The sequence below is a fragment of the Dama dama genome, chromosome 9 (assembly GCF_033118175.1).
Source record: "Dama dama isolate Ldn47 chromosome 9, ASM3311817v1, whole genome shotgun sequence".
In the NCBI taxonomy this organism is placed as follows: domain Eukaryota; kingdom Metazoa; phylum Chordata; class Mammalia; order Artiodactyla; family Cervidae; genus Dama; species Dama dama.
The window spans coordinates 41390001-41402793 of NC_083689.1; the positions used below are offsets into that span (position 1 = coordinate 41390001).

A 12793-nucleotide genomic window follows, 5' to 3' on the forward strand; every position below is an offset into this window, starting at 1 on the left:
CAAGTCCCAGCCTGGCCACTTGTCAAGCTGTATTTGCATAGACCCTACCCTTGTCTGGAAAGATGGGTGTGATTTCCCATTGCCTCACAGAGCATCTATGCGAATTCACTTAAGTACAGTCACCCTCCTGAGCCCTTGGGTCACCGGCAGCCCAGCTCTTGACAGCATGTGCAGTATGCACCACTGCTTCTGTTGATTTGAGGGCAATGGGGTAGGGAGAGGGCTTTGCCTAGGTCTTCCAGCTGGTGAGTGGCCATTGCAGGGTTGAGAGGAAGCCAACTGAAGGTGAAGAAACTGGAGGTGAGAGGTAGGGGCCTGAGGCACAGCAAATTCTGTTGTGGCGGGTTGAGGACAGGGTAGGTAGGCATTAGTGTACAGAGGCTGCAGCCCAGCTCTGGGCAGGTGTGTGAGGGTGAATGAATGCCAGGTAGACGGGTAGGTCCATACCTCCTGATGGTGCTAGTGGGAAGGAATCTGCCTGCCAATGCAGGAGATGCTGGTTCGATCCCTGGGTCAGGAAGATCCCCTGGGGAGGAGAATGGCCACCCACTCCAGTATTCTTGCCTGGGAAATCCCATGGACAGAGGAGCCTAGAGCGCTACAGTCCAAAGGGTCACAAAGACACAACTGAGCATGCATGCATGCAAACCTTCAACCAGACTCCCCTTAGGCTAGGTAGGCACACAGGGAACTTCTTGGCAAGGGTTCAACCCACTTTAAAGTTCTTACCACAGTGGATCCTTGGCAGAGGAAACTTCCAGAATTTACTTACTAACAAGTCTTCCCCAAGTTCATCTCCTCCCCATCCAGCATTGTGATCAGAGCTGGGAACCCAGATGGAGATGAGGCCCCCCTGCCAGCTTGGAACTCAGTCTGGTAGGCAAGCAGACGTGGGAACAGTGGGACCCAGTGTGATCAGCACTATAGCAGAGATGATTCTGGAACTGCTGGGGCTGCCACAGGGCTGAGACTGAGGGCCAACACAAAGCAAGGGAGGAGGCCCCTTGTCACAAACTTGTCCAGTTGGGACCCTCCAGGATACAAAATCAGATGTTCCCAGAAAAGGAGTCAGATGAATGATCTAGAGCCTCTAGTGGGTCAGTGGCTGGAGCCAAGATCAAGGAGACTGCCATGCTGGGTTTTGAAAGCTGTGTTAGGATGTGGGGTCTCATCTGGAAGGTGGGAGCAGTCCTGAAGGGTTTTAGGTGGTTGTGTTAGGGTTTCTGCCTAACATGTACAAAAGCACCCCATGTTTCCTTTGGGCAAACTCCCCTTAGTCATCATGGTTCAGATGGGACTGGGCTGGGACTTGCTCTATACACATACACTTAGAGCATGTGACCCGGGGGCACTGTCAGGGGTCTTTGGTTGCAAGTGACAGCTGTCCTATAGCTAACTTAGAACGTGTTAAAATGATACAGAGGAGCTGAGAGAACCAGGACTTAGGCAGCTCATCAGGTAGCACAACCCCCAGAAGCAAGATGCTACAGCCATGTTTATGTCTGCACTACTGAGCTTCAAATCGAAGGAGTCCAAATGATCAGGCTGGGAACCTACCCACTGTACATCAGGGGTACAGTGTGATGTACTGTACCCCAGTGATGGGGGTGTGGTGAGTCCCACAGTGAAATAAGGGTGCTCAAAGAAAAGGGAATGGATACTGGGTGACTGAACACATATCCCTTCGCCCATACCTGGATTGGTTCACCTATGTACACTTAGCCAAAACAAATCCAAAAGGAGCCTGGGGGGTTGCCTGAACTACTGATGGACAGTGTTCTCATCCATCTCTAGGGATGGATGGCTTATGTCTAGAGCTGTGGGGTCAACATCACCACCACATGGAGGCAGATTTACCTGAAAATGATGCAAACAGAAGAAAGCTGAGTGGAGAGAACAGATAAATGCCTCATTGCATTGCTAGAACACCTGGAACCAATTGTAACCATAGCTTAAAATCCCCTGGACAGTCTAGTTACAGGGAAAGTTACATTACACAAATAGGCCTCAAGCCTATTTATTTTGAGGTTTTGTCACTTGCAACCCAAAATGTTCTGGCCAACATGAGAGTACAGGATGTTTTTTGGAAGACCACCCTAAGTGTGGAGGAGAATTTGGACTGGAAACAGAGAACCCAATTAAGAGGCTGGTGGACAGTCAGGATCAGACTCAGCCTAGGCAGTGGAGGCCCTGACTAGAGCTCACCTCTGTTCCCTGAAGATGAACAGACCCCTTGGAGGCCAGACGTACAGATCTAGCACTAGTACTCCATGTGCTACTTCTTACTAGACATGTCGTAGTGTGTGCTGGGAACATAGTGGGGAGGGCTGTGAGTTGGGCTGTTGTTAGTTGCTCAGTAGAGTCTGACTCTGCGACCCTGTGGACTGCAGCACACCAGGCTTCCTTGTCCTTCATCATCTCCCTGAGTTTGCTCAAACTCATGTCCATTGAGTCAGTGATGCCATCCAAGCTCTCATCCTCTGTTGTCCCCTTCCCCTGCCTTCAATCTTTCCCAGCATCAAGGTCTTTTCCAATGAGTCGGCTTTTCCCATCAGGTGGCCAAAGAATTGGAGCTTCAGCTTCAGCATCAGTCCTTTCAATGCAAATTCAGGCTTGATTCATTGGAAGGACTGATGTGAGTTGGGAGTGGACCATGTATTTGTAAGTTGGAGATTCAGTGGGGTGCCCGCCTGCTCCAACTCCTGCCCAATGCGCGTGGTGTGTGCTGTGCCTGTCAGGACGTGACCGGGGCCAGGACACGTGTGTGCTCTCCGCGTTGAGCTGTGTGTGTGTGTGAGAGAGGGTTCTCCATCTCAGCTGTGTGTGTGTGTGAGACTGTGTGTGTGTCAGGGTATTCCATCTCAGCTGCTTGTCTCAGCATACTGTGTGTTCGGCGGACGACGGCCTGCACGGGGTCTGCCAGCGTGTGCCAGGTCCAGACAGCCTGTTGCCAGTTGTGGGGCGTGGGGTGAGCATTCCCTGTGCAGGGTGAGCCTGGCGCCCTTCCTGCTGAGTCTCGGATGCGGCAGGTGGGTTTCAGGTCCTCCGCCTTTCGCTCCCGGGACAGCCTCCTCGGCAGCGAGGGACGGGGGTGGGGGCACTCTGCTGGCTGCCGCGCGCGCGCACGCCGGACTCGGTACGCGCCGTGTACGCGCCCGTGCGCGCGCCCCGCGGCTCCAGCCCAGCGCTCGGAGCCGCCTTCGCTGCCACAGTCAGCTCCCTGGGGCCGCCGCCTCCCCCGGGTCTGGGGCTGTATCCGCGGGGCCGGCGCCGCTCGCCCTGAGCCAGGAGGACGAGCTCAAGGAGGATGCCTGGGCCCGTGAGTACAGCGGCGGCGGGCCGATCGGGTCCGGAGCGCAGGCAAAAGATGGTCCCGGGGCTGAGCCCCTCCCCGAGGGTGGCTCCGCTCCCTGGCCCCGGGTCGCCGCCTCGGACCCCCGCCTCGGCCAGCCCCTCCCCCAGCCCACAGCGGAGGGAGGGAGGGAGGGGAGAGGGAGGGCGCCAGTGAGCCGAGGAGCGGGGAGCGAGCCGCCGCCGGTTCGCTTGGAAACGGTTGCCACAGCAACGGGGTTGCGCTCCCCGGCAACGCGGCTGCAGGGCGGCGACGCCCCCTCCCCCACCTCACGAGGGGCCGCATCCCAGGGGCGCAGGAAGAGGGGGACTCTCCCTCTCGCGGTGGGGGGAACTTCGCCCCTCTGGCCCTGTCAGGATGTGCCTGCCTCCACAGCCGTCGAGGGTGGGGGTGGGGGGCGATCGGCCCCGTGGGCACGAGCTGGCTCCCACGTGGCTACAGTCGTCGCAGCAGGGCTCCTGGGGTGGCAGCAAACGTGGGGGCGGCCCAGCCACTGGGCCTGCCATGGGAGGAGGAGGCAAGGGTCCGGGGTCCGTACCCCGCCACACCAACCTCCCACCCCCTCCCCTATCCCCCTACCCTACCGCACCCACCGCCCGCGAAATGGCCTGCCATGAGTTGGGCGCTTGAGAGGCGACGGTCCCTGCCAGGGAAGAGGAAAGATGCTCACCTCCCTCCTCCTCATGGCTAGAGCATGTGCCAAATGGTAGCTTGGGCCCACGGTGGGTCTCTCTGCTCCTCTTCTCAAGCCACATTCTCCAGGGAGGGGTAGGAGCGGGGTAGGCAGGAGCGAAGGACACAGCTGATCCAGGGAAGCTGAAGCCCAGGCCAAATGGGAGCACCCAGCCCATTGTCTGGATCACAAGTGTCCCTTTCTTGTCTGAGCACAAAGCCCAGACTGTGCTGGGTGGCATGCAGGTTGGCCAGCAGGCAGGCCAGCGCCACATGGAGATGCCCTGTCCTCCAGGGGAGCTCCTCTGAGGGCAGAATGGCTGCTGAGTCAGAGGAAATGACCTCTGGCTCCCCTCCCAACCTCCCCTAAGTGGGCAGCTTGCTGGGGGAGAGAAAGGGCCCTCCTGCCAGCTCTCCCAGGCCTGACTCAGCAGATGCCAGCCCCGACTGCAGGCCTTGGACCCAATATCCCAGTGATCACAACCACCCTGGGGTCTCCTTTCCCATCCAGGGAGGTGTCCTGGGTATCACAGGTGACCATTAGCTAGGCATTTGAGGCAAAGATGCCCTTAGATGGGTGGTGTCCTAAGTCAGGCCTGAATCTCCCACAGGCAGGAGTGCCTTTGGAATTACTCACAGGCTCCTTTCATTCTGTTCCTGCTTTGTCGGAGACCTGTGTTGAGCGCTCTGCATCCATGATCTCCTTAGTCCTTACAACATTGTGCAAGGTAAGTTTATGATCCCCACTTTAGAGATGATGACTCCAAGGCTCAGGGAAGTGAAGTGACTTGTCCAAGGCTGCGCAATCAGTAAGTGGTGGAGCTAGGTTTCCAGTGTTAGTTTCTCTACTGGCATGGCCCCTGTCTGCTATGGTATTGCTTCATACATCTCTTGTGACCCAGGCAGAAAAGAACTGTAGAGTCTTCTAGAGGAGCTTTCTTAACCTTCTTCCACATTCCTCCAGTGAGGATATTACCTATGTTTTAGATCTTGGTACCCCTTTCCTTTTTCTGGCAATAGCAGCCAGATTCTTGCTCCTCCAGATGCTCTATAGGACCAGCTACTGCCGGGCTGCCTCCTTCCCTCCCTCTCTCTAGTAGAAGTTGAGCAGTGAGGGCTACCTCAGTCCCCTGGAAATCCCTGAGGCTCCATTCCTTGGTCTGTGGGCTCTGTGGCCTGGTCAGCTTGTAACCTTGGCGGTAGCAGAAGGAATTTAGCAATAATAGGCCCATGCACTGCTGGCCCCTGTGGGTGCTCAGTCTAGCTCAGGGATTGGAAACCCAAATGGCTTCAGGACCCAGGTGGACTAGAGCACTAATCAGCTACAGTCTAGGTCACCATGTCAGAATGTGGACTTGGTATGACCAAGTTGTCCAATTTTCAAGGTGAACCAAAAATCCAGACGTTTATGTAAAAATCTCCTGATTTTTAAATGTTGACAACTAATCATAATATTTTTTTAAAAAATGATTATGGGTCAACAAACCATGTCCACGAACAGTGTCCAGCCTGAGTCACAAGGCTGAGACCTTTGACCCATGAGAAAGTGAAGGCAGTTTTTGCTGGACTACCTCCAGGCTTGTGTAGATGTGGCACCATGGCCAGTTAACACATTTGAACTATTAAGGCTGCAAGGTGCTGGCAGTTTCATTTGTCACGTGCAGCTGTGTATGCTGGTCTTGAAGTATTTTCACATCCCACATCAATTCTCCTCCCTTGGCACTGCTAGGCTGGTCTCATCATTTCTGTCTTATAGGTGAAGAAAATTCAGTTCAGGCATGGGAATAGTGGGATGGGTTTACACAGCTGGGCAGAAGGAGGATTTGAACCCAGGTCTCCCTGCTTAGTGCTTTGTGTGTTCACCAGGCAGCCCATCAAAGGAGGGTATAATCCCCTCTGCTTTCCCCCTACCCCCCCCCCACCCCAAGCTGTGGCCACCTCCCTTGGAGGGGCAGATCTGAGTAGACACCAATGCCCTAGGGCCCCCATCTCTTGTCCCATTTGCAGTTTCCCAAGCCCCGGGTTCCTGGCCCGGTGCCGAGGTTGGATCACAGAGATGCCAGCAGGTGAAGTGTGTCAAGCCAGTACCTTGGCTTCGCTGGGAATAAGGTTCTGGCCAGCTCCATGCCTGGCTGATGGTGGCAGCTGGGACGGTTCCTGTCACTTTTCTCTGGTTTCAGTTTATTTGTCTTGGTGTGAGAGAAGTGTAAAAATGTCACCAGTGCTTCCCTGAAATGACCTTCCTGCCAGATTCTACAGTTCCCTGGATTTCATAAGCCCACAGGCCACGTGAGCCTGAAGTGGCCCCAGCTCCCTGCCTGTAGAGTGGGGATGACAGCATCTCCCTCCTGCCTTGGAGAAGGAAATGGCAACCGACTCCAGTATTCTTGCCTGGAAAATCCCATAGACAGAGGAGCCTGGCAGGCTACAGTCCATGGGGTCACAAAGAGTTGGACTGAAGCGACTTAGCATGCACGCATGCAAACTTTACCTCCCAAGGTGATGCAGTGGTAAAGAATCTGCCTGCCAATGCAGGAGACTCGGATTTGATCCCTGGGCCAGGAAAGATCCCCTGGAGTAGGAAATGACAACCCACTTTAGTATTCTTGCCTGGAAAATTCTATGGACAGAGGAACATCCTATAGACAGAGGAAATTTCAATGGACAGAGGCTGTAGTCCATGGGGTTGCAAAGAGTTGGACACGACTGAGTGACTGAGCACCCTCCTGCCTGAGGCAATGAATGTAAAGAGGTTAGCAAGGGACTTGGCATATGCAGGGAGGGCACGCAGGACAGGTGAGTGGTCACCTTTCCTACCCCACCCTCATTCTATACCACTCTCCCCCCTCTCTCCTCTGTCCCCTGGCCTGAATTCCTCTTCCTTCACAGGACTAGCAGCTCTGGGCTCATGTCCAGGCCTTCCTCTTGTGACCCAGAACCCCTTTCCTCTTTCCACCTCAGAGCCCCTGGTACACATCTTAATCTCCACGTAGACTTTTCCTTTTATTCATGTAGATGTATGTATCCTCAGCTTGTTTATAAACCCTCCCTGTGAGGGCTGAGAGCTGGTGATAGCTTGGTTATCAGTGATGTTTTGGTGAATGGGCAACATGTCCCAGGAATGAACTAGATGCAGACCTAGCTCTTGAGACGTTGTCAGACAGGTAAAAGACCAAACAGGTAACTGAACACCTCCAGTTACTCCTACAACAAGTGGTTTTTGAGCTACTATATGCCAGATGATGAAGACAGACGTAGCCCTCGTGTTGGACACAAGTGACTACAGAACACTGTGATCAATATTGCTGGACTTCTCAGCCAGCCCTGGGGGGGCGGTGAGGGAGCTGGAAACTGACACGTCCAGGGAGGTGACAGGTGAGACCAAGAGGCTGAGGAGCAAGTGCTGGGGCCAGAGCAGTGAGGCCGTGTTGCAGCTGGGTTCATTGAAGGCCTGGGGGAAACAGGCAGTGTGGAGAATGGCAGGCCAAGCAGGAGCACCGTGTGGAAGCAGAGAAAGTGGTGGCAATGGTCATGGAAGCCCAGGTGAGAGAGGACAGTGGCTTGGCCAAGCCAGCAGTGACAGGGGGACAAAAGAAAGTGGACAGATGAAGACACATAACTCTGAGGGCTAAAAACAACAGGACTTGGCAGATGGTGTAAATGGTGGGCACTTTGCGGAGATAAAAGACCCAGCAGCAGATCTTTGGGGTCTAAGGTTAGGGTGCTGGAATGCTTTATGCAGAGGAACAGTGTGGGAGGTACACATAGCAGTGTACCAGGCCCCAGAGACCATTAATCTGTCTGAGCAGTGTTCTTATCTGTCAGATGGGCAGAATGCTCACCTAGTTTATAAGGTGACTGAGAGAAAACTCTGTGGCATCCAGCCCTGGGGCACACATCTCTGCACCCCCAGCTCTGAAACTGTGGGCAGCAGTGCTTATGTTTTGGGGTGTCTCTAAGCCCTTTGCATGGATTAGCTCACTCTTCTCCGCTGATGAGGAAACTGAGACAACATAACCCTCCCCAGGTCTCAGTCCCATCCCCCGCCATGCTCCCAGTGAGAGCATGGCCTAAGAAAACCCTACAAAGCGATATACTCAGAAACTCCACAAAGAAATCAAGATGGAACCCTGAAAAATGTCTAAATAACCCACAAGAAGGTAAGTAAAGAGAATGAGGAGGAAACAAACAGAAAACAAAGCATAAAACAGCAGTCTTAAGGATAAGCCTGGCTGAAGGCTCTGCTCCCAGCACACAGCTCGAGGTGGTATTTACTAAGGACCAGGCATGTGTCTGCAGAGGATGGAGAAGATGAGCTGCTGTAAGCAACAGGCAGAGGGTCTGCATCTGAAGGGCTTTCCAGACCTGCCAGGAGCATGCACGAGGAGTGAAGGGGTAAAGGAATAATCCTTTGGAAAGGCTTTGAGAAACTTGGCTTAGGAAAAGCCCTTGGAAAAGTCTGAATGAATCCCTTGACATTTATGTAGTGGGCACCTACTGTGAATTAGATGAGATGGTACTGAGCAACTCCCTCCAGATCAGGAGGGAGGCTCAGGCAGGATTCCTGCCATCTGGGCCTGCTGGACCACCAGGATGAAGCAGCAGCCCCAGAGGCATTTGTCATTGCTCCCCTCCACATTAGGCACTGGAGTCAGTGTGAGGCCAGAAGGCCAACTCAGCTGAGACTGTATGCAGACTTTCTCTCTCAGAACCACAGTGGCCAAGTCTGTACAATTCAGCAATAGTTCTGTCACTTGGCTGGTATTTAGCTAAATAGAAATAAAAATACCCGCCAAGGCCTGTCTACTGTGTGTCAGGCCTTGTTCTATGCCTCTTCTATGATCTTACATGATCATACGTTGATGATCACGTCTTAACATGATCTTCAACACCACCTTCTTGCTGGGGATCACATCCATTTGGTAGACTAGAGAGTCGACAGTGGCACCCAGCAGGTCTTGGGTTTGGCCTGTCTGTCCCGCTAACGCCCAACGAGCTGAGCTAGACCCCTCAGGGCACAGTCCCTGTCCTTTGTTCCTTATTAACCCTAGAGCTACCGTTCCACCTCTCCTTCACCCTGTAGCCTTTTCCCACTCTTGAACTGAGGGCTGGTCGGCAGAAGCACCAAGTTTTGGTGAAAAGGTACAGGAAGGTGCATTCTGACTACAGGCTGGCCAACCTGGCCAGTGCCCCCACAGGTACCAAATCTCGTGTGCTGAGTGTTCACACATACTTATTTACATCACACTCATCATTTAGGGGAAAGTGTTTCAACAGACTTTGGATTCAGAGTCAGGCTAAATCCTAGCTCTTCCCCTTATTAGCTGTGTGACCTTGGGCAAGTCATTTCCTTTTCTAAGCCTGTCTCATCCATCAGATGGGCATGACCCCCACAGTAGGAAGGTGGTATTGATTACATAAGATTATTCTGCATGGAAGGATTCTAAAACGAGGCTTCACACAGCAGACAGTCCTTGGCGTTGGGAGTCAGCTAAACTGCATCACCTCCAGCCCCAGAAGTGCTTCTGTGACCCAGAGCTGTTCCGGTCCTGCAAGCCAAGGAGGCACCTAGTTAGTGCCAGCTTCCTCAGAGCATTCCTGAAAATTCCTGTGGGCTCAGGAAAAGGAGAACAGATTTAATTAACCCCCAATGACTGGCAGCATCGTGTTTTTATCTGGGCTGCGTCGCCATGGCAGCCTCATGGTGGGGTTGTGAAGGGGGCGGGTGGAGCTATTGTTCCTGCCATTGTCTGTTCTGGAATGGAGGCCCAGGAGAAAGGGACTGGCATGGGCACCAAGTGGCACATGGCACAGAGCAGCCGCGGAGTCAGACAGGAGCCATCTGGGGAGAAGTGTGGGGTATACTGGGCGGCCTGGCTTCCCCCTAGCTTGCTCTCAGACCAGTCTAAGTTTAATGTGGGGTCCTCCGCTTGGGGCTCAGGCCCACTGTGATGCCCAGAGCTAAATATATGTGTGCCTTGGCTGGGCATGCTGAGGATGGGGGACAGGGAGTCCAAAGAGACCCACAAAATAGCTCAGGAGGCAGCACTAACACCCCAGGCTAGGGTTTTGTGGCCAGGCTTGGATTCAAATTATAGAACCATCACCTGCCATCCACACAGCTGCTAACTGTGTAAAATCTGTAAAACAGGAATAATTCGTTACTCCAAAACGTTACTGTATGTGAAACGCCTTGGATGTGAGGCATTCAAGAAGAGCTCATTCCTGTTCTGAGGGGGTGGTGAACAGTTGCCTGCCACTGCCCCTCCAAAGTCAGGGCTCCCCTCCTACATACCTCTTACGATGCAAGCTTCCCCTCTCAACCCTGACTGTGGAGAGGAAGTGGAACTGGAAGTGCTCATCTGAAGTGATGTGGGCCCAGGCGGTACCAATTACTTGAGCTAGTTTTCCTACCCTCTGCAGAGAGGGAAAGGAGTTGGGGGAAGGGACATGGCGGCCTGGAGCTAGAAGGGCAGGGCCAAGTCGGGCTGCGCATGGGTAGGAAGCTCGGGAAGCGGAGACGGAGATGGGATTCAGCGAGCGGAGGCGCCTAGAGGAAAGGAAAAGAGGGAACGGCCCACGCTCGGCGGCATGTTCGGCTCAGACAAAGACAAGCTGGTAGCACGCAGTAGCCACTAAGAACCGTCCGCCTGATCCCCCCTACAAAAGCTGAGACAACCAGGAGGCCGCGGTGCGGGCCGGAATGTTCCAAGCTCTGGGCAGCCAGGTTTGGGAGCGGGAACAAGGTCTAGGACGCCAGACGTTACCAGGTGCGTATGCACGGGCTGAAGCTGGGCCCCAGCGGGTTGCTCGTGGGGCCTAGGAGGTGAACCACCTTTTCCCCGCCGCAAAGCAACCGCGCAGTGGCTCCCCTTCAGCGCCCTGGGTGTCTGCCTATGGGCAGACTGAAGCCCTTTTGGAGCTGGGGTACCCTGCACCCGCGAGATGCGGATGGAGAATCTCTCAGGAACACTGAAGCTGAACCTGGCCTTCGCCCGCCCCCTGCTGGCCGGCCTGGAATCACCTCGGATGGGAGGCGGCGGTGGCGGCAGCCCGGTCTCAGATACGGGAAAGCCCTACCGGGGAAACCTCGGGCGTGACGTCATCCCTGGTGACGTCACCGGGCCCCCGCGGAGTGCGGGGGTTCCGCAGAGGAGGCTTCCCCGGGAATGCGCAGGGCACCCGCGTGGGCAAGGAAGTCGTCGGGGGCTGCAGCGCGCCTTCACCGCGCCCTGTCTGTCCTACAGGTTCCACGCGGTCCCGGGTGAGGCCCGCCAGCGCGCCTGCCGGCGCCATGGGAAGGAACGGGCGCCGCTGCTGCTGCTGCTGCTGCTCCCCGCCGGCGCGCGCACGACTTGAGCCCAGCTGCGGGCAGCCCCCGGCCGCGGGTCCTCGAGTGACGCTGGCGGCGTCTGGGAGCTTGGCGCGGGCCCGGGGCCACGTCGAGGAACCCATTGTCCAGTGAAGCAGCCGAGGACCCGCCGCCCGCGCCGCCGCCATGGTTATGTCCCAGGGCACCTACACGTTCCTCACCTGCTTTGCCGGTTTCTGGCTCATCTGGGGCCTCATCGTCCTACTCTGCTGCTTTTGCAGCTTCCTGCGCCGCCGCCTCAAACGGCGCCAGGAGGAGCGGCTGCGTGAGCAGAACCTGCGCGCCCTTGAGCTGGAGCCCCTTGAGCTGGAGGGCAGCCTGGCAGGGAGTCCCCCGGGCCTGGCGCCCCCGCCACCCCCCCACCGCGGCCGTCTCGAGGCGCCGGCGCACGCCCACCAGCACGTGCACGTGCACCCGCTGCTGCACCACGGGCCCGCGCAGCCACACGCGCACCCGCACGCACACCACCACGCGCTTCCGCACCCGCCGCCGCCGCACCTATCCGTGCCGCCCCGGCCCTGGAGCTACCCCCGCCAAGGTAAGGACCGCGTGCGCCAGGGGGTGGCCCGCTCATTAGGGTGGGCGAGGCCTCGGCAGGCGGAGAGAGGAGGGCTCGCTGCTCTCCTGCGGGGCTTCCACGGGAAAGCCTCTCCAGCGAACCTAGTTAGAGGGAGTGGGCTGGGGCTGGGGCTGGGGCTGGCCGAGGCCTCTGCGGGAGGCTGAGTCGGCCTCACACCCGCGGACTGCTTTCCCACCTCACAGCGGAATCGGACATGTCCAAGCCACCGTGCTACGAAGAGGCGGTGATGATGGCCGAGCCGCCGCCGCCCTACAGCGAGGTGCTCACGGACACGCGCGGCCTCTACCGCAAGATCGTTACGCCATTTCTGAGCCGCCGCGACAGCGCGGAGAAACAGGAGCAGCCGCCACCCAGCTACAAGCCGCTCTTCTTGGATCGGGGCTACACGTCGGCTCTGCACCTGCCCAGTGCCCCGCGGCCCGCGCCGCCCTGCCCTGCGCTCTGTCTGCAGGCGGACCGCGGCCGCCGGGTCTTCCCCAGCTGGACCGACTCAGAGCTAAGCAGCAGAGAGCCACTGGAGCACGGAGCTTGGCGCCTACCGGTCTCCATCCCCTTGTTCGGGAGGACTACAGCCGTATAGAGGGCGCCCGGCGTCCCGAGCCCCACCCGCGGACTCCTGGCCTGATTGCGGGGCTTTTTAAATGCTTCCCTTGGACTGCGGGGGGGTGGGAGGGTGGGGCGGGAGGGAGGGATTTCTTACCCCGTTTGTTACATTTTGAGGATAATAAAGGTGTGTGATCTGGTTTGGTACAAGCGGAGGGGGTGCCCACTGCTTGCGGCCAAGGTTCTGGTGGCCAGGTGTGGCCGGTCTCATCGG

The 12793-nt window shown here is 56.3% G+C and overlaps 1 protein-coding gene across 1 annotated transcript; it reads left to right on the plus strand.

Moving 5' to 3' along the window:
* The first annotated feature begins 11496 nt into the window (after nt 1–11496).
* PRR7 (proline rich 7, synaptic) lies at nt 11497–12631 on the plus strand. The gene is made up of 2 exons (XM_061151034.1): nt 11497–11934; nt 12159–12631. The coding sequence occupies exons 1-2, from the start codon at nt 11523–11525 to the stop codon at nt 12554–12556; spliced, it is 810 nt and encodes a 269-aa protein (XP_061007017.1). The 5' UTR covers nt 11497–11522; the 3' UTR covers nt 12557–12631.
* Nucleotides 12632–12793: the final 162 nt, after the last annotated feature.